The 22,910-nt window shown below is 36.3% G+C and overlaps 1 protein-coding gene across 1 annotated transcript in view; it reads right to left on the bottom strand.

Annotated features, from left to right (window-relative positions):
* CACNA1D (calcium voltage-gated channel subunit alpha1 D) overlaps positions 1 to 22,910 on the bottom strand; it is a 319,738-nt gene that overhangs the window by 97,249 nt on the left and 199,579 nt on the right. Inside the window, exons 19-29 of the mRNA XM_063426916.1 lie at positions 21,183 to 21,315; positions 17,559 to 17,688; positions 15,441 to 15,500; positions 10,869 to 10,975; positions 9,690 to 9,777; positions 7,724 to 7,831; positions 7,088 to 7,140; positions 5,529 to 5,675; positions 4,470 to 4,671; positions 2,346 to 2,504; positions 1,832 to 1,942 (exon numbers count right to left, since the gene is read on the bottom strand). Of these exons, the coding sequence (XP_063282986.1) occupies positions 1,832 to 1,942; positions 2,346 to 2,504; positions 4,470 to 4,671; positions 5,529 to 5,675; positions 7,088 to 7,140; positions 7,724 to 7,831; positions 9,690 to 9,777; positions 10,869 to 10,975; positions 15,441 to 15,500; positions 17,559 to 17,688; positions 21,183 to 21,315 (1,298 nt within the window). The remainder of the gene's footprint in view (positions 1 to 1,831; positions 1,943 to 2,345; positions 2,505 to 4,469; positions 4,672 to 5,528; positions 5,676 to 7,087; positions 7,141 to 7,723; positions 7,832 to 9,689; positions 9,778 to 10,868; positions 10,976 to 15,440; positions 15,501 to 17,558; positions 17,689 to 21,182; positions 21,316 to 22,910) is intronic.

The following is a 22,910-nucleotide window of genomic DNA, read 5'->3' as shown; positions in this document are numbered from 1 at the left end:
AACAAATGTCAAATACAATATAATGCTGTATACATTTAAATGGCATAATTTTACTCTACAATAGCGAAGATAGCTGGGGAGATATAGAAGTGTATTAACTCACCAGAAATCCTGCAGAATTGACAAGACAATTGCACATTATAGGACACAATCAATATATGGGGAACAGTCTCCAAATCAGCAATTTGTGGAACTTAGCTATTTTGGTCATTCTCTTGTTTATGTCCACAACTCCCAGCTGAATCATTAATTTCCATAGTTATTAAACACTTTTATGGATATTCAATAAATCGGGATTTGCTGTGAATCGATCATGGCTTTTTATATTTAACCAAAATGGCAAAGCTGGCAAAAATGGCTGGAGATTCATGAAAGGTTAGAGGTTGTTTTTTCCTGTTTGGCATAAATTGTGCAAATAACATGTCAGTTCTACACCATTTCCAGTTTGATGAATAAACCCCATTGGGTAGTCTTGTTATTCTGATCAGTGTGTACGTGTTTAAAAGAAAACTATTATGTTTGTAGGATCCTATTTATTTTAGTCTTAATGGAATATAAAACTTTAAATGTGGCCAGTCAGACACAAAATGTGTGAATGAGAATTCAGATCTATAGCAAAATATAACTTTCAGTGGGCAAGCAAAATTTACAAAAAATTGAAAAAAGTATAAACTAAATATTTTACTTAACTGAAGTTTAATTCATGGCCTTTGTTACAGACTGGGCAAGCAGCTACTCATGGCATTTACAATATTTATCAAATATGTGGACGAATACAAGGCATGGAGGGCTGTCAAACCAAGCCCTATAAAAGCACAAAACCTTGTGCACATCACTACAAGAGCCATAATAGAATATAAACCTCAATGGTAGTGGCAGAATGGTATATGATTCAATCTTTAAGTTAATAATCTATGTACTATATCAATTGCCATGCCATATTACAGGACACAAACTAAAACTTAACATCCATACTTTTATAATCCATTGTCAAACGATTCTGGTGCGGTTTCAAAAGCTTCTGTAAAATCAGCGACTAGACCTGCTCTGTATTAGAAGGCTGGGACATAGCAATTCCACATGTCTGAGTGGGTACCAAAATCCAACCTCAATTTGTATATGTGAAATAAGGTTATGTTCCACATAAAGGGATTGCCGCGGCAATATCATGAAGCCAAATTAAGCACAGTTGGCATCGTTGGGCTAGTAAGACTCAGTTTATTAGCTCAGTAGAACATTTTTGAGCCACAGAAATGTTACCTGGTCACAAACCATTCCTAATTTAAATATATGTGTAAACACATTTATTAATCCCCAAGTCATTTTAGAGTAGTTACAATCTGAGTAACTATTCAGCAATGAACACTGCCTGCCCAAAGAGAAGCATATAGCATCCACCCACAATGCACAGAAACATGTACATCTGTACGCAATAGCACCCTCGAGGAGGTGGCAGAAACTCTTTTCAACTAGTCCCTTGGTGGAAATGGTGCCAGCAAAACCCATAGATTAAATTGGTTCATCCGACACATTTTGTCATCCACACATCTTGTGTCTATCAGGACTATTTTAAAGTTCACAATATCCTTGTATGTCAAGACATTGTGTCAAATATTCAGGTTTTTTTTTATGCAGAATCATGACCTTTCCTTATTCAGGTTTTTAAATCCGGTACAATGTGCATGTAAATGTCTTACAGTGAGAATTCTGAGACTGTATTTCTACTGTGTGGATCATAGAGCTAATTAGATATTGGTTCAGATTGTATTATTTGCATTAAAGGGTGCTTTATGGCTTATTGTGTCTGTAAATTGTTTTAGTCCTCACTTACCTTAGGTTTGAAAGCTATAAGTTTCAATACCATTTCTACAGTAAATACAGCAGTGAAGACCATGTTCATTACATCCATAACATCATTAAAAATTTTGGATTGTCCATAGTGCTGTAGAGGATAAAAGACAAATAGGTGTTAATTAGCAATTTGTTTAGCATATTTAAGTATATGTATTATCTACAGGGCATATGATGTTACTAGCCAGTATCAAATCAGAGAATAAGAAAAGAACGAGGATAGAGACTTGAGGGAGCTTTGTGGGAAGGAAGGGCGTTTCTAAACAGTTTGACATTTCACCAGGGACACTCCTAGCATCATAACCGCTAGAACAGACTTTGGTGATTATGATGCACGTAGTAACCCTTTAAAACATACATAGAAAGGAGAAAAAAAACAAACAAATACCAGGACGTACAATATACCCTTTAGGGACTAAAATGGGAAGTAATCCCAAGAGCTTGCAATCTATAACTTGACATGCAAGAGAAAGCTGAGGGTCTCCGATACATACCTGCATGGCTAAGCACAGTGTGTTCAGCATGATGAGGACAAACATGATGTACTCAAACCCAGTGGAATTGACCACGTACCAGAATTTATACTGATATGGATTTTTAGGAATGTATCTCCTCAATGGGCGAGCTTTCAAAGCATATTCTACACATTGTCGCTGTAAAAAATAAATGTTATGCACTTTTCAATTAATGTGATATCTAAAATATAAATACAGTGGAACCTCGGAACTCGAACGGCCCCGTTCTCGAACAATTCGGAAGTCAAACTAAAATTTCAAGTAAAAGATGTTTCGGTACGCGAACGATCTTTGGTACCCGAACAAATCATGCCACAAACATGTTCAATTAGACACACTATAGACACATTTTAAATACAGTTTTTGAATGATGCTGAAATTGCATTTGCACTTTTTTATAATTTTTTTAAATATTAAAAGACAGAGCGCACCTTTTTAAAACATTTTTACATTTTAAATGCCAGAAAAACAGTTACATATCCCCATTCAAATAATAATATAGCTTCTCCTTTCCACTTACGCCATCAACTTTGATCATTACAGGTAAAATGAAATTACATTTTCATTTCATTTACTGTACATTGTGTTTATTATTATTTTCCTATTTTTTTTTTTATGCATGTAAGGCATTTTTATACTATAACATTTGTGTTAAAATACCGTAATTTTGGGGCCATGGAATGGATTAATCAATTTTACATTAATTCTTAAGGGAAATGTTTATTCGGTTCTCGAACAAATCGGAATTCGAACAGCCTTCTGGAACGGATTAAGCTCGAGTTCCGAGGTTCCACTGTAAACATTATATTAAAAAGCCTGGAAGTGTATATGTACCATGTGCGTAGCTCACAACTGTGTACACAATGCATTACAGCCCTATGTCACCGTTTGTAATTCTACTCAATGCTGACAGACATTGACCAGGGTTATTGACTAAAGTGTGAAATGTAAGACATCCAATGTAAATTTTCAATGTTAGGCCAGTAAGGCTAAACTGTAAAAACTCCCCAAGTCATTTTGGCTTCAAATTTTAAATTCACTTTGAATTTACAACAATTTACCCTGCACTGAATAACTCTGTTATTAAAGTGATTCTGTCACCTAGAACAGGGATAGGCAACCTTCGGCTCTGCAGATGTGTTGGACTACACCTCCCATGATGCTTTGCCAGCATTATGTGTGTAAGAGCATTATGGGGATGTAGTCCACGACATCTGGAGAGCCAAAGGTTGCCTATCCCTGACCTAGAACATACCTTTCTCGTTTTACTCCTCTTCTCTTCCTCTTTCCCAATCTGTTCTTGTTTTTTTTTTTTTTTATTTCTGATCTATTTCTCTTGAAAACATAAGATAAAGTAAGGACTACTTTGTCTATGTATTTTTTTTCAACGCTTGACAAATGTGCCAAAAGGGTGGAGCTTAACAGAGCTCCACTTCCTTTGTCACAGAAAATTCTCCCACAATGCTCACCTCTCTGCCCTGTCCTTGCTCCGTTGTCTCACGAGATCTTAGTGTGTCATTTCTACTGATAGTAGATTTGGGCTATTCATCCATTCGTCCAAAACATGACTGTACGAATACACATTACAGTGAATACCAATTGCTTGGTAAACAAAGTTTTATCCGTGCAATTTGTGCTACTGGCTAACAGCTCCCTCCTTGTAATATTTTAAAATAAAAGCGGAAATGCCCCCCATGTCCCCTTCACCCTATAGTATAAGGGAAGTTAAATCCTCCCTCCTGCCCCGACTCACTGTGCCACAAGTAGGGGCATGCCTAATAAACAGTTTGTCTTAAATAAAGGAAATTTAGATATATATGTTTTATTTTAATTTCTTTTAATTGTACTACTCTATTAAGCCACCACTACTATCCATCCTATCCCAACCACAGTGGTAAGCTCTTAAGTTTATATTCATGTTGAACTATACCATTCATATCTTATAATATTAATTATCTACTCTCTCTAAATAATGATAGTTAGAAAATGTTCAATTCATAATTTAAATGAGAGCCTTTTATGTACTGTTCGAGGACCTCTGGTGCCCTCTAGTGGCATAAAATCAGACACATTTCTGATTACAGTCATTGAAAATCATTTGACCTGGTTCTTGTCGAGTTCACAGTTCTTGTACTCCTTTTCTCCCTGTTCCTGAAATGTAACAATCACGAAACCAACAAAGATGTTCATCATGAAGAAGGCAATGATGATGATGTAGATAATGAAGAAGATTGAGATTTCCACGCGGTTGTTGTATATTGGGCCAACGTTTTCACCGTTCGAATCAATGGCTTTGTAGAGCAATCTAAAATGAGCCATATGATAAAATGTTAATGACTTTTCTTTCATATTATTAACTCAGATTATAAACAAATTATTTACAGGATACTTAACTAGCTAAATTATTAATTGAGTGGTTATGGTGATAGGAGTGCCCTGGCATTGTAAGTAGTCAAATCATTTTAGAATGGTCTTACTTCGTACCTGGGTTCCACTGTCAGCGCTCCTGCCTCTACTACTTTCTAATTCTCTATCTGAGCTAAGCCTGGCAAAGGAGGGCATTCATGGCCTCATAACCATTACAGTGCTGTGGTGATAATAGTGCTTGGAGCGTTCCTTTAACCTGTACGTGATGCATGCAGAGATGCCAGTAATTCTCCTTTGGATTACTTAAGTAAGCACTTCAATCATAGTTACTGGGATGAGGGAATGATGAACAGTCAGTTCAAGAGAAGTGATATCTTTATATCAGATATGTTTTAAAAACTTATACGCAGTATATTTAACACTCATTTATCTCCTGATTGCCTACAACGGTTGTATGTGAAATCACAAAAAATTGGTGAGGAGAAGAATTATCATCTCCACAATGGACACATAATGCAAGCATAAGAACACTAGAGGTATTTCTATTTTACAAGTGTGCTTTTAAAAAATGCATCAAAGCCATGTTATGCTCTGTTGAGTAATTTTACTTTTATAACATGTCCACTTTATTGTATTAAAGGGATGGGAAACGTGTGTTAATATTAGTAAAGCTTACTTAAAATGGCAACACATTTTGAAGACTATTGAATTCCTATTGTGTTCCTCATTGGTAGGAGAACATAACTGACTCATGAAGCAAGGTGTATGGAAGAACATGTAATAAAGTTAACATACGATGGCCAGCCTTCAAAGGTAGAAACTGTGAAAAGTGCCATCATGGCATTAAGCACGTTGTCAAAGTTGAAGTCGCTATTGTGCCAATGTCTCTCCTTGATGGATGGGCTGTTAACATCTCCGTCCTTGTAAACAATGTATTTCCCCCTGTGGAACAAAATAAACAAAATTAATCTGTTCCCATTTTATAAGAAATGGGTTATTTATTAGTTCAATAAGTGACTGAGTAATCAGGAAACCGTACCTGTCACCACTACAGGGCCATGACAACTAACAGTTGGAATCACTAAGCAATGCACTAAATATTAAAGAGACACTATAGTCACCAAAACAACTTTAGCTTAATGAAGCAGTTTTGGCCTATAGAGCATGCCCCTGCAGTCTCACTGCACAATTCTCTGCGATTTAAGAGTTAAATCACTTTGTTTATGAACTCTAGTCACACCTCCCTGCATGTGACTTGCATAGCCTTCCTAAACACTTCCCGTGAAGAGTCATCTACAGTTTATCCTTCCTTTATTGCAAGTTCTGTTTAATTACGATTTTCTTATCCCCTGCTATGTTAATAGCTTGCTAGACCCTGCAAGAGCCTCTTGTATGTGATTAAAGTTCAATTTACAGAGAAAGAGATACAATTGTTTAAGGTAAATTACATCTGATTGAAAGTGAAACCAGTTTTTTTTCCATGCAGCCTGTGTCAATCAGAGTCAGGAGAGGTGTGACAAGGGCTACATAAACAGAAACAACGTGATTTAACTCATAAATGGCAGAGAATTGAGCAGTGACACTTGAGAAGCATGATCTATACACTAAAACTGCTTCAATAAGCTAAAGTTGTTTAGGTGACTATAGTGTTCCTTTAACCTTAAATCGGGTGTCTCAGAGTAGAATTTGACACCTCTGCTCTAGAGCTTTATCAACAACTCTTATCGATATACATATGTATGACTATGGTGGAATGATGTCTATTATTAATGTATTGGCTTACAAAACTGAAATATATGTGGATCAAAAATTTAGTTTGCAATTAATATTTTTCAGTCTGAATTCACACCCCATAGATCCAAGACTCCAGAAACATTGGTGATTTTATTCTAAAACCCTTCATTTTCTTGGCTCTGGTGGGTAAACAGTCTGTCTATTATCAAGTGCCACAATCATCCTGAAGAACAGGTGTTAAGCAAATCCCTTCATATTATGAAAGGTCTGGCACATCACTAGTCCCTGTTGAACCATTGGGACGCAAGGTTCGAATCCCAGCAGGGTTGACTCAGCCCTTCATCCTTCCATCGTAGATAAAATGAGTACCATTAAATTGGTTAATAGTAACAACCCCTGAATTTTGGGCTAAGGTAACATCCCCAGAGTAATCTGAATGTGCCTTTCCTGGTTAAATACTTTGTTATTATTATTATTATTATTATTAAGGGACAGTCAGCCTAATATTAATACAGATTGTGTACATTTTTTCCTATACACAGGTATATAAAAGCAAGATCACAATGGCAAATAAAGAGACATCAGTCTAAAACAGAAAATGCTTTTATAGAAGTTCTCACTTGCACTCCTCTGGTATCTGTTTAGCTTCATCTGAACAGCGATAAAACTTGCCCTGTTTGGAGAGAATATTTTAAAAAGACAGGTTGAAAGACAAACAGCATTGTGATGTACTGCAGGTGAGCTTTATCATATCAATACTATAACTTACGGACAGTAAAACTGTCTTTGAATCAGTTCTAACACTTATTTTCTAGTAAAAATATTTTACATTGACCATTGTTGCTAAATCGACAACATGTACATGAATTTAAATATCAGAATAACAGGGGCCTTGATTTAATATTTTGGGATAAGCTTTTTAAATGATTTAATAATTTTAGATACATTTTTCAATTTTTTTTAACAAATTAAAATATCAAAACATACCATATATAAACAAATATATATATATAAATCAAATATTCATAATACTAAATCATTTGGAAAAATGTATCAAACAATATTAAATCAAGGTCATGGTAAGCCTTACAATCAAAGTAATATATAAATCCAACATAGAACATATAAAGATATGTTATAAAAAAAAAAAAAAAGCAGTAACAAGCATCAAAGAAATGTATATATTATTTTTAGATGGATTTTAGACAAAAAATCCATTAAATATACAACGTCATACAAACTAATTGCATTCTCACCTTAAATAACTGCACACCGATACAGGCAAACATAAACTGCAGTAACGTTGTGACGATCATAATATTACCGATGGTCCGAATGGCAACAAACACACATTGAACAACATGCTGTAGAAAGAAAACCAGTGTACAGTGATTCGGAACAACATATTACATCTAAAAGCTCCTTCATTACCATTAACTGAAGGGACATTCTAGTCACCAACATCGCTACATCTTAATGTAGTTTTTTTTTGGCAGGGCGGAGGAGTCAGTACATAAAATCTTCGACTTCCACTCCTCAATATGACAACTGCCTCATTACAATTTACTATACATGCCGTCGACATTTTAAGAATAACCCCCCCCCATGCTCCTAAAACACAAGGGGTTGACCAATATGCCAAACATAAAATTATCATACTTCTTTATCACTTTCAACTTCTTTTCTAGTAAAATAGAATTTCTGGAGTGCTCACTGTCACCGTTATCACTCGATTGTGTACCTTTATTTGCTCTTTACACACACATTTCAGGAGAACTAGCAGATGACATTATTGTATTGTATATATGTAAACACAGCTGACTGGTTTGAGAGGTATTCGCAAAAAAAAAATAATTAAAAAATAAGCTCCACACTAATATTTTGTTGGTTTGCATTTAAACCTTATTAAATCTTATTAATAGTATAAGAAAAAAATAATAAAATAATGTAACCTATATAATCATGTAACAGGATACAGTAAGTAAAACTACATTTAGATGTTTTATGAAAGTGTAAATGTACAACCTTAGCCTACACCCAAATGTTGCACATTATTTTAGGGGCCGATTTATTTGGCAAATATTATAAACTTATATTACTTATCTAATTTGAGAGGTGTGTCTTGTGCTCTGGATGAACGGATACACCAGCATACACAATACATTTAGTTAGAGTCAATATTTTTTTTACGGACTAACGCCAGCAACCAAATGATTGCTTCCGACTCAGACTCCATAGCACTGTTTTTTGGTGAATAGATGCTGCCTCTTTGGTCTGGCATTTTAAAAGGACACTCAGTTCTACTTTACAAACAAACAAACTAGATGGGCCGAATGGTTCTTATCTGCCGCCATGTTCTAGGTTTCTAAAAACAAATTGATCAGCCACAACATTAAAACCACTGACAGGAAAAGTGAATAAAATGTATTATATTGTTATAATGGCACTTGTCAAGGGGTGCGATATATTAGGCAGCAAGTGAATAGTCAGTACTTGAATTTTAAGTGTTTGAAGCAAGAAAAATGGGCAAGTGAAAAGATCTGAGTGACTTTGACTAGTGTGCACCCTAGTGTGCATGTCAAATTGACTAGTGTGCGCGCCAAATTGACTAGTGTGCACGCCAAATTGACTAGTGTGCACCCTGGTGTGCATGCCAAATGACTAGTGTGCATGCCAAATTGACTAGTGTGCATGCCAAATTGACTAGTGTGCATGCCAAATTGACTAGTGTGCATGCCAAATTGTTCAGGATTGTTTTGAGGAACATGGCAAAGAGTTCAAGGTGTTGCCTTGGCCTCCAAATTACCCAGATCTCAATCCAATTGAGTATCTGTGGCATGTGCTGGAACAACAAATCAATCCATGAAGGGCCCCACTACGCAACATGCAAGACTTCAAGCATCTGCTGCCAACGTCTCGGTGCCAGAAACTACAGGACACGTTCGTGGAGCTCATGACTTGACGTATCAGAGCTATTCTGGCAGCATGAGGGGGACCTGCATGGCATTAGGCAGGTATAATGTTGTTGCACAGTGTATTATATTGTTTGGGGATTAATTTTTTGGTTTTGTTTCTTTGCTTGTGGATACATAATAAAATACTACTACATATATTAACAGTGCATTGATCCTTTCCTACCTTCAAGTAACAATAATAAAGAAAGGGGTGACAGTATAAAGACAAAGACAATGTGACAGTATAGGAAAGTAGAAATCTCCAAACCTTTAGGCCTTTAGCTCTGTTGATGGCTCTCAATGGTCTGAGCACCCTTAGCACACGCAAAATCTTTACCACTGATATAGCACTTGATCTGCATAAAAAACAGACATTGTGTGTTAACACAGGTAATTGTTTATGTATTATGAATATAATTTTTTCTAATCAAATCGATAAGCACTAGACCGTAATATATCATGAATTATCCATGTGGTGTACACTACCTGCTGTATTAACCTCCTCTCAAGAGAAATAAACCATAGTTCATCGATTTAACTTTCTACTACTGCCAGATTCTGAAATGAATTTCCTATTTTGGGTTTGCAGTGAAGCTGCCGCACTTACTGCATTTAACAATAATTATGCTGAAACTATACGTCATATAACTAGTCCTCACCTTCTAATGCCTTACCTTAAGACATACAGCCTATAAGTGTCAAATAAACACATGTCTACCTAGGTTTCTTGCATATGACAGAAGGAGCTCATTGTCACTTTTCATTCTGTTAAATATAACGGCACAGTTCTTAAAAATTGTTACAGCTATAAGGCCACCCCACCACTGTGAGTCATGGCAGCTACACTGCCTCATTTTTTTATGCAGAATTTAGCTACAATGTACAGGCCCTAGCATTTTGTTCTGGCCTTCTCAGAGCATTGTTTGTAACTTCAATTTGCTTGATGAGTAGTTTCCTTCATGTTTTTTTTCCCATGAATGAAACTACACACACATGCACCCCCTGATGGACACAGAACACCCATTGGAAATTTTCAATAGTAGTACAAGGATCAGATGTGAAATCTCTAGGTAAGAAGCTTTATAGAAAACATTCTTGTGTTAAGTGAGTAAATTGTGATTCGTGAAAAAACAAGAATTAAGTTATTAATTTCATTCACAATTTTAACTACTGATGTTTCTTGGACAGAATGGGCATACAATGGGAGGCCCAGGATTGGCTGAGAAATGTAAGCAGCTTTCTGGTCTCTACAAACATTGCACTTTTTCAGTAAACAAGGGAACATCCAGTGAGCTTTTCATCTTTATTTATACTTAACACATTTTTTTCAACTTCAGTCTCCCTAGAGTGGCTCTTTAATCCTGAGGTCCAGCATTAGACCTCTAACTCAGAAACAAAGGGATCTGGGAATAAGTTAGCTAAAGAATGTGAATAGTGTGCCACTTACTGGATGCCAAATGAAACCAAAGAAACTCCTACAACCAGAAGGTCCAGCAAATTAAAGTAATTCCTGCAGAAGGAGCCCTTGTGCAAGAATGCTCCAAATGTCAACATCTACAAAAGCAATAAAAAGATGAATTTACTCATAAGAAAAATAACAAAGGAACAAACCGTCTCCTAGGCATATTTCATTTCTTTGTATAGTCTATTGAAAATAACAACAATAAAAAGAATAATTAACTTCAGTACAGTAAACGAGAAATGTTTTGTTTGGAAATAACATTAACAATTGACATCTGATTTAGCATGGGATGCAGGCGCACACACAAAGCATAGACAATTTTTTAAGGAACACTCTGGACACCATAACATCCGCACAAACAGTTTAATCTTAAAGTCTAGTATCCAGTACCCCAATTCAGTCTGCTCCTATCCTTCAAGCTGCTCAGATTCTTTAAAGAGGAAGACTCAGACAGCAGTCCAACCGATTTTTCTCAGGCCGTTTACCAAAATGTAAGCTGGTGCCAAAGACGTCCTGGGGCAGGTGTGTTCTTTTCATTATTAATGCATTTAAGGGTCAGTCTAAGCACCAAAACCACATCTGCTTAATTAATTGGTTTTAGTAAATAAAGTAATTGTATTCACCAAAACCAATTCATTAAGCAGAAGTTACATGATTTTATTCCTGCAGCCTTAGCTCCACCTACTTGGCTGTCGATCACACAGTCTCTCTACACACTTCCTGAAGAGAAGTATCCATTTAGATCCTCTCTTAAATTATTTACAATACTATATAATCTGTAAAAGATCCGGTATTTATTATTTAATAACATATATAGATAAAAATGTTTATATTATATATATATATATATATATATATATATATATTAGCAATGAAAATGTAGGGTTTAGGCATAAAAATGTTATAACTGCATGTTCTTTAACTGCATTGATCAGATATATGCATTTTGTAATCTAGAATCCCCTTTTACTGCAATACACGTGAACATTTTCTCTATTTCTTTGCCTTAGCTGGTCTATAGTGTTACCAAAATGAAGACCCTGGAGTATTCTAAAAGCACAGTAAATAACTTGTCAACAAAAATTGCAGTAAAAGAGAAATTCTTCTGGTTTTATAAATGACTCCAGATATTACACTGTTGGCCCTTATATTTTACTGTTATGTATTTCTAAGGCTAAGATTAGTGAGCTAGTTTCAGTGTTAGAGTCAGTGTGTTAGGGTTATTACGGTTCATTTTAGGGCTAGAGTTAAAGTGTCAGAGCAGTGAAACAGAAAATTTATTTTTAATGTCAAGAGATTCAGATCCGTTGTAGCTCGAGATTAATGGTAGTTACAATCCCAAGGGCAGGTTATTCAGTTGCCATAATTAGTTTTTTTTTAGGATATAACTATATTACAATGGCAGCAGCTGTCACTCATGAAAGTAACACATTTTGTGCATTTGTCTTAACATTAAACACCCATCTTAAATGGACACTATAGGCCTCCAGACCATTTCATCTCTTTGAAGTGGTCGGGGTGCAGTGTCCCTGTCCTCTAAGCCCTGCAATGTAAACCAACGCAGTTTCAGAGAATCTGCAACGTTTATTTTGCAAGGTTAAAACTCCTTTAGACAGCCACTAGAGGTGCTTCCTGACCTTTCATGGAGTTTAACGCTTTGCATGAGGATGTCCAGCATCTCCGAAATCCCTATCAGAAAGCAATAGGTCAATGCTTTCCAATGAGAAAGCCTAATGCGCGCATGGAGCTCGACGCACATGCGCTTTAGGTTCCCACCATTGCTGACAACAGGGGAGGAGGAGAGTGATCCAGTGCAGAGAAATCTCAATGCTGGAATCTGGAAACTGTTAAAAGGGTTATGTAACCCTTTATTCAATGTGGGTGGGGCGACTGTTTTGTATTGCTAACACTATATTGTTCTTTTAACCCCTACTATGACCCCCAAATCCAGCCCTAACACAAAGATAATATTATAATGCAAAAGTTCTGGAGATATATGAATGTCTTGAGAATATCTTGAGAGTCACAAGTTATTTTAATACATGCTTCACTGTTGCTATATCATTAGAATCAAGTAGAGGAAGATCATGATTTAAAAGCTAGATATGGACCAATAATAAGAATTTGTGTTTGGGGGGGCTGGAGGAAGTGTACAAAAAAAACACAAACATACACAAAAAATACTTTATCAGATCAACACTGAAAACCAAATTTGCTAAATCCATGCAATATTGAAAATAATATTTCAAACTCATGCATCAGCTGTAGAATTGCATGTTCAGATTTTAACTCCCCATAATCCATTGCTTTAATGAATAAAACCATATAGCTGTAGATTTCAGAATTCATATCAGCTGCTGTGTGGGGTCTGTTTGTCCCCTGATACAGAGATTGCTAATATTTACTACTATAATAGTTTAAATATAAATAATTGGCCTACATAATTATTACATTCATAATGCAGTGCACAAGTTCTAACTGGTAATAAATCACATTTCATTTATCTGTAAGACTAAACCCAATCTCTGTAAAAAACTATGTATTCAACATGTATAATTTATTTTGATAAATTAAAAAATATACAAGAAGCACAGACACGTACAGAAACAATTTAAACACCAGCATATAAGTAATGTTCCTACATTAGCTCATACAACCATTATGTGGATCAACTCCCTCCAATACTGAAGATCTAATCTGAGACTATGTGGCTCAGGCAATTCCGAAGATACGTTTTCGAAATAAACATTGAACTTTGGTGAATTTAAAAAAACAAAACAAAAAATATAGGAAAAAAGAGCTACTTTGGATGAATGTTCCAATTTATAGTTACAATTCGGCTATTTTAGCCTAAATTTGCCAATCTGGGTTTAAATTCGCTAGAATTTGATGGGACTTGTCTGAGCCCTTGTAATGGGGGTGTTAAAGCAGCTCTGCCACAACAATATTATTTCTGGGTATTTTATAAAAAATAAATAAGGACATTTATCAAAGCAAAACAGGTGCTATTTTGGGTGCTAAATGCAGAGAAACAGTCTGTTGCTTTCCATGGTGATTGTTCTTCAATTAGCCCTTTGCCCCAAAAGAGCACCTGGGTTGCCTTAATAAATCTCCCACAAATCTTTAGATACTCATATTAACTGCACTGGGATGTCATTGATATTCCAATGCAATCGAAATATATCAGAAGACAAAGTAGGGACTTGTAGTCCTTTGTCCTATGCGTGAGTTTCAAGTTGACAAAACATGACAAAAAGTGGAGCTTCCGTTATCAAGTTTTGTCTATTCACCAACGACAGCTGTCGGAATAAGGCATCCTCTCAAACACCGCAAGAGGTCATCTATGGATTATCCCACAGTCTTGTGCCATTTCCCATAGACTTCGGAGCCATAATCCCCTGCTCACAGATGAAATACCAGGAGTTGAAGAAGAAAGATGGACGCTAAGCAGGTAAAGCTCAGGTAAGTATACTTGCCTTCAGCTTCACCTCCTACAACCTATGTCATCTTGAGAGAACAACCTCGAAGCTGACAGAGCATTTTAAATGCTTAAAAACTAAAAAAGGATATATTTATACCTTGTGGAATATTTCATGTCAAAGCACAGCTCCAACAAATAAACACATGATGAAAACGGCCTTATTGGGCGCAAACTTGGAGCAGACAAACTCTGCAATGTCACAACACAGCAAGACTCATGCAGATTCAAATTGTGTGTCATAAGACACAAATAACAGCAAAGTAGGCATTTCCTGCATAGCATGTGCATATTTATATATACTTGTGTAATTTAAAAACTCTCCATGCATTTCTAAGGGACAGTCCCATTAAATCGACACGGTGTCACAGTGGACATACTTTGTCGCTAACAGACTTGCATCTCAAGATACCATCAAGCATCACACTCAATGTCAGCAACACATGTGACACTCATTAAGATATTGCTGATGGTGTAGACGTCAAGCCAATTCAGACCTCACTACACACAGCAGCAGAGAATACAATACGTATGTCCAACATCTGCACATAAGTAGTGTAGATTACCTGGGAGTATCCCTTTATTAGTGCTAGACATAGCCAAACTGTGCGCATTACTCAAAAAATATGTTTATTTTAGCCAAAGAAGAAAACAGATGTTGTGGTTCAGCGTGCAAAAAACATTAAGTGCACGCCATTTTCAGAATATAAACGGAAAACGATATTTAAATCAGCAGACATGGGCACAATACGTGACATTACGCCATCATATACAGAGTTTAAGTTCAACGTGTTCTGCTTTGAGACCAAAGGAATTTTCAGATGGTAAGCATGCCGGATTTAACTGCTCTGCTTTTTAAAATACATTCATTTTGACTTTTAGGGCACACAAATATTTAGAGAGAGCTGCTGTTTTAAATAACATTTTCACACAAACCAGGTTACCTTCAATACGATTTCAAATGTAAACATGCTAGTGAAGACATAATCTGCATAGCCTAGAACCTAGAAAGTATAAAAGAATGGGACATTAATGCAAAACTAGAATGTCAGGGTCAGTATGTTCACATAAAGTATTACCTTTAAGAAGATTTCAACGGTAAAGATCCCTGTGAAAGCATAATCAAAGTAACCAAGTATCTGCAACAAACAGTATGAGAAAGTGAGAAAGCGCTTTATAGAAAGGGAAGGAACTCCTGTCCATCCCTGTCCCAAAAAATCCAAAAGGTGCAAAATGTGGCATTATTCAAGGTTATTCCTATTTATTAAATGGGCTGAACAGCTGGGTTGCGTTGTGGTATTTCAAAACAATTTTTTTTTTTTCATTTAATAAAAAGATAATAAATTTAGAAAACTAAATAATTTAGTAAGTGAGTAAATATAGATCTGCATATACAAAATACAGTGGTTGCTGTCAAATAGTATCTACCAAATATAAACACATATAGCCATGGTGGGAAGAAAGGAAGCAGGCCCAGGTTAGTTTCTCCAAAACGATTTAAGGGTTAAAAGCATTTGATGACGGTAACACTACAAAGATCATTCTATTACTGAAATGGTCTTGATACAGTGAGATATCATCTTAAAGAAACATGTCTATTGGAAGTAGTCTGTGTCATATTGATATGTTCAGAGCCACATTTCATGTTTGTGCAAGGCTGTAAGTGATGGACTTTTGTAAGTCTGTGTGGCTTCGATGCGATTTATCTTTGTGTAATACTTTTTTGAGAATTGTTCGGAATTCAAGTGAATTTTAAATTGCCAAATAGCTGAACTGGAAACATTCTCCAAGTCATCTATGCCTTCAGATGGGCTATTTTGGCCTTACAAATGAAATTCACTTTGAATTCCTGACAATTCTCACTTTTGTGAATAACCCTGATTGTGTCTTTACATGTACTTCTTACCTGGCTCTAATTACGGGGTTACTTTGCTGCTTCCCAGGCATTAGGGACATTTGGATGCTAATGGTTGCATTAATTATAATTAAATATTTAATCTGGCTTTTTATTTTTCCATGGATGTACGTTCAGAACTGTTAAACAATGAAGTCTTTCTATATGCCACAATAGGATTACTGAATCCTACCATCACTCTTATGTTATCTGTTGTATAGAAATACAATTATTATAGCAGACATATGGCCCATATCATAAGATTTATTTTTTAGTGAATTTCAGTAATCCAAGGGATATATTGATGCTTTACGATGCTGTCTTTATATGACAACTGGCAAAAATAAAATGATACGGGGCAGTTTCTTAACTAAACTCCGAATTGTAATGAACAGAAACCAAATAATGTAAAGATGTCAAATTCTGGGTAGATTCTGGGTAAAATGGCTGATTTGGACAATCTGTTGACCACAGCTATTGTTAGATCTTGGCTATTCTTGCAAGCAGTGTTACATTCACTACAGTTGACAAAAAAAACACACCCAAAAATAAGACTGAAGTCTTTAAACAGTTAGAAACAATATTACAAAGGAAATACATAAAATAATGAACAACTAAACACAAAGCAGAGGCAAAGTATAGTGCAGGTTGAGAAAATTACAATGTTTAACAGAAGAAAAGAATATAATATTAATGCAACTCCTTAAAAATGCACAGCTGCTTTACACAATATGACTATTATTTAATTAATGAAAACGTTGGGTGCAATAGTGCAATATTCATTTAATGGTCATGTACACATGCCAATCCTATCTCTATACAAACAGTGAGATGTTATTAGCCACTTTTATTTTTTTATTATAGATGCAGTCGATTGGACTCTTGGGCAATATTAGGAATAAGAGATATATACGTGTGAATTGTCCGTAATTTAAAGTGAATTACATATTTTAGGTCAAAATAGTGAAATCCCAATTTGGCTATTCACAATGAAATCCAGACAACCTCCACTTCAGGGACCATTTTATCAGTCATTTTTAACTAGTCTCAGACCTTGCAATGTTATGTAGTCCAGTTGGGACATTTGTTCACAGCGGATAAAATGCTACCCAAGATTAGCTCAAGCGTTCGTATATCCAATTACAACAAGATGTGAACACAAATCCTAAACATTGAATTCTAATTTATTAAATGCTATCTGAGGACCAGTTTTATGAAGATGATACTAGCATGTAATATTCATTTTATTGCACTGGCTGCATATGTGGACTGTATCGCTTTGAGGGGAAGATTTCTTGCTTACTATGTTCCGGAAGGAGTGACTACGAATCGGATCTTCAGCCGCCAAGGATGCGCTACTTAACATAATAAAAACCAGGATGAGGTTGGTGAAGATGTGATGGTTAATCAGCTTGTGACATCCCACGCGAATTCTACAAAACAGAACAAAGTTGGAAAAACACCTACATGTTTTAAGTAACATTTACATTTATTAATTAAGGTATAGTAATAACTATTATGCTCTGTTAAAGGGGAACTATAACTTTACAGGATTATCACATCATCCCTATATTTAACAAATACATAATTTTGAAGTGTGAAAACTTTTTTTTTTAGAAATGTCAACCTCTTTATCCTGCAACTATGGCCCCCCATTTTATAACCCTGTCAATCCTGGTTATAAACTCTGCCATCACCTGGCAGTAAAATGCATCCAGAAAAGAGGAGAAATTAAAGGTTTGCCCCGTCTGAAATGAATTGTGACATAGTTTAAGTTTGTACTATAAATACAAACAAAAGCAGAGCATTTCATTAATAGGAGAAACAAAAAAGTTTAAACACGAGCTCTAAGTTATTTTAATATGTTATGAAATGGCGTAATATCCAGGGAAGCCACAGTTCCCCTTTAACCCCTTAAGGACACATGACATGTGTGACATGTCATGATTCCCCTTTATTCCAGAAGTTTGGTCCTTAAGGGGTTAAGGATAAAAAGGTTTTCTGGGACAAAGTGCTAAATTTGAAGCAATTAACACGTACATTCTGCATGTTTATTGATAATTGCTCTAGTTTTAGGATTATGTCCCACAATTACTCCTTTTATGCATAGCCTGTTCTACCCCAGGACTGCTGTCCACACTGGTTGTTGAGAATATATTACAGAGGTACGTATAGAGTCATACCTTTTGCCTTTTAAAGGCTCCTGAAGTTAGGGAGACTATAGGCATCAAAATAACTTTAGCTTAATGAAGCAGTTTTAGTGTATATATCATGCCCCCTGCAGTCTCACTGCTCAATTATCTGTCATTTAGGAGTGAAATCACTTTTATTTCTGTTTATGCCGCCCTGCCACAGCTCCCCTGGCTGTGACTCATACAGCCTGCATTGAAAAAAGTTTTATGCTCAATCAATTGCTTTAGAAGTTTTTATCGTCTGGCTTTAAAAGTTTATCTGAGGTTATATGAGGGTTTGTCCCTTTGCTATATGCAACATAGCATAAGTTAACATATTTAATTGTTTGTTTATGTTCTGGAAGTGGTATAGTTTTAAATATGATAATAGAAAAAAGAGGAATAGAGCTGATCTGTACAGTCACACAATGATGTGAGAATATCAGGTCAGGGACCTAAAGGGAACCTAACGAAGAGCTACACAATTGGGGGTAACCCAGAAATAAACATATACAAATGAAGGAAACCCTTGAAACAAGGGGATCCCAAGGCGTCATAACATACACCCATTTCGGTTGGCTAACGAAGGTGTCCATCTATCCATGAATCGAATATGCCCCCTCTAAACGTCACAGAGACCACCCACTTATAACAAAGAATTACACCTAGATCATATTGTGTAAAGATAACAGAAGTGACTCACAAGTGAGCTCAGTGTGAACAGTAAGTAGCGCTTCAAAATCAACGTGTGAATAGCTGCTCTTAAACACCCGTTAGGGGATACCTTACTTCCCTCACCATGAATACATAGGGAAAAAAGATTAACAGGATAAACCCTATAATCAGTGAGTGGAGCGCTGAATAATAGACAGGCAGATATTAGCTTACCCCTCTGTATGGCAATATAAATCTCGATGTGGAGTGATACATAAAAGAGAAAAAAACATAAAACAAATCTAGTGCAGATGGTATTTGCAATATGCTAGATGCAAAATAAATAAAGGTAGACACACTCACAATCTTCAGAGCCTGAGGGTAGGCTCTATAATGACGCAGCTGTGCTGTTATGGGTAGCAACCCACCTATATTGTGTAAAGATCGATACCTTTTTTAACACTGCCTATTCTAGCTACAAACCAGCTACGATAGGTTACAGTCAGGGGTGTCTCAGAGGGTGGGCATTCAGCGATCACACACATGTATTGAGCAAATATCTCGACATCCAAATCATGACAGCGCTCAGACCGTGTTAGACCAGATGATTGGTAAAGACCAGATGATTGGAAATGGCGAAGTGGCTCGTCATAGCCTATATACTTATGCACAATAAAGGTCATAGCCTATACAATCCCTGTAATGTAATTTCATCACCAGATCATCTGGTCAAGGCAGAAAATATACAGAGAAAAACCTGGGTGGTAATTACACCCAATTACAGTTTGTGACTTAAGCCTCTTATGCAGAAAGGGTATTTCAACCACATACTAGACTTAATGATGTCATTATAGTATCTATATCAGACTTCTAATTTCTTATGTATCATGCCTTAGTGTATGGTCTGGATAGTTGTGCCCTATGTGCTTAGATAGACGGTCTTACGTGAATCCTTGGATTCATATTAATACTAGATGAATCTAGATAATTTTGTACATTACAAGTTATGGGGGTTAATATATAAGGGGCGTATATATACCGGCTCTATGGGCATTCAGACTTAATAGCTCCTGACAACGGCGTATAGACACACCGAAACATGCGTCAAGCGTTTTTCTTTATTATTTTTACACTGGGTAGCACTTAGAGAGCACTTATGATTTTACAAGTTGGTTTTTAGGTTTAGCAATTTCTGTTCAGCCAGGTGAAGGGAGACTGCGGCTCTAGCAAGATTAGCCTAGATTCCTGTGGCACAGGAGTACCATTAGGGTTAACAATTCTTACCCTTGGTGTCTCAGGGTTACCTTCGCTCTAAGGACTTTTCATCCATTCTGAGCGTGTATGTGTGTGTTGGGGGGTATATTTCTTTTTGTGGGTAGGAAGACCTAGCTCTACCCTCTCTTGAGTCTTAAGAGGTTGGGGGCAATATATTTCTTACAGCCCCTGCTGGGAGGGTTATTGGCATTTTCTATTCCTATTTTGACAGTATGTATTGTTTCCTCTACTTTCCCCTTCCCTCCCCTTTCTCCCACCATACCTGGCTTACTGTTATTCACCCTATCCAGTTACTATCTGGATTTGGGTATCTGTGTATTTACAGCTACACCTTGGGATCCTCTTGTTTCAAGGGTTTTCTTCATTTGTATAGTTTTAAATATGGTTTTCTAGCATACAAAAAGGCTGTATCAGATTCTAACTGTATCTAACACTCTTGCTTTGTAAATTGAACTTTAATCCCAAACAGGGGGCTCCCACAGGCTCTAGAATGCTATTAACAGAGCAGGTTATAAGAAATTCTAGATTAAACAGACTGTGCAATATCTAGGCTCTTTCTAGACTATCATTCTAGGCTCTTTCTCTGGAAGTGTTTAGAAAAGAGGTGTGGCTAGGGCTGTATAAACAAAGTAATTTATCTCATTAATAGTAGAGAATTAAGCAGTGAGACTGCAGGGGCATGATCTAAACACCAAAACTGCTTCATTAAGCTCATTTTGTTTTAGTGTCCCTTAAAGTACAATAAAGTCTAAATTGTAATGCATTCAGAAAAACAAACATATTTCAAACACATAAACCATCCTAAAGTGAAAGAGATTGTTGTTTACGGGTTGGTGTTGCTGAAGATGAAGAAGGCACTCCCTTCGGGAATAGGTGTTATCTTCTCTTTCATATTCAATTCAGACATGCGTCGGGGCCTGGGGCCAGCTGGGACCTCCGGCTCCTCTTCATCTTCTTCTTCTGTAAAATCAGATATTTAAACACAAAATGACATCCAGCATAAATCATTGTTTTTATTAAGAATATAAAGTCACTTAATTACAATGGTGAATAATATAGAGACCACAGAATATTATTTTAAATAACTTTAGTTTTCTCTAACTGTTATTATTTATAACTGACCACCATGATTTTCATCACTCTACTGCATACCTCCCAAGTGTCCTAATTTAGGGAGCTCAATCCCTATTTTGAGCCCAAACCCCTCTGTTCTTCTTTTCTATACTAATATCCCTCTGTTCTGGGAGCTCTATATTGATGGTGTGTCTAAATGTATAAGAGAGCTCCCCATCAATCATACTCACAGTAACGTGTATTTAAACTAGGATAGATGTGTTTAGAAAACAGTCTATAAATAACATATATATACAATGTGACAATCACAACATGAGTGCAAAAAGTGAGTAAATGGAAAATGCTATAAACAACAAAACATAAAACAAAAACAGTGTGAAATAACTGTGTAACCCGGAATATAATGATGTGTTTCAATTGGCCACTCACACATATTATGTAAGAATTTGCCTTGCGACTATCCTCCAATAGGGTATCAATGATGATGTCTTGGATCGGGGGGGTATATACTTGTGTGTTTTATATCTGTGATTCATAATTGTCCCTTAGCAAGTCCCAAAAGGAAGAATGTTTTGGGCAACTTGTTGTGATTATTTATGAATACAGTTACTGTTTTCAACCAAGATGTAAGTCAATACATTATTTTTTGATGAATTATTATACATTTGTTATATAGATCTATTTCTTTTTTTCCATGTCTATGGTCTCATGCTGTTTGAAGTGAATTCTGGCCCTGGGTATCTGGTTCATCCAAGACATATCATCATTGATACCGTATTGGATAGTGACAAGGCACATCTTACATATTAAGTGTAAGAGGCTATTTGAAACACATATTCTGTTTTAAACAGTTTCACACTATTCTTTTGGTTTTCGGTATTGCGATTATTTGAAAATGTGTTATATTTACACTGTACTTAAGATATATTGGTTTTGTTCTAAATTACACTTTAGTTTCATAAATTGTTATTAGTAAGTCACCTAAAATCTCTCATAACAGTCCCGTCCCTGACCACCCACTCACAGCCCTAAAATTAAAGTGCCCCTCTTAGTTGGGAGGTATGCTATAGTGCTGTACAAGTAACAGGCTTGGTAAAAAATTCACTGTGGTCATGAGACATTAATGCCTCGTTTCCACTGAGCGGATAGGTTCGGTTCGATCCGCTATTTTGGGTGTTTCCATTATGAAAGTGGTCCATACAAGCGAACCATACCGATCCATTCAGGGTCCTGCTTCAGATGTAGGGCCATAGGAAATGGAACGGTTCGGTTAGGGTGGAGCTACTATACAATCCATTGATTGGTGGACAGGAAGAGCATTTTTTCTAAACCCCGCATGGCCCTGAAAGGTCTGACTTGCAGTGAAAACGCTCACCAGAATGGGCTGGTCCATTCTAAACCTTCCAAACTGTACCGACCCAAACCGAGCCGCTCAGTGGAAACGAGGCAATAGAGTGCTAATTTATGTTCTGGCTACATTG

The sequence above is a fragment of the Pelobates fuscus genome, chromosome 7 (assembly GCF_036172605.1).
Source record: "Pelobates fuscus isolate aPelFus1 chromosome 7, aPelFus1.pri, whole genome shotgun sequence".
In the NCBI taxonomy this organism is placed as follows: Eukaryota; Metazoa; Chordata; class Amphibia; order Anura; family Pelobatidae; genus Pelobates; species Pelobates fuscus.
The sequence above is the reverse complement of the archived record's forward strand: the minus strand, read 5'-3'. Positions and strand labels throughout refer to the sequence as shown.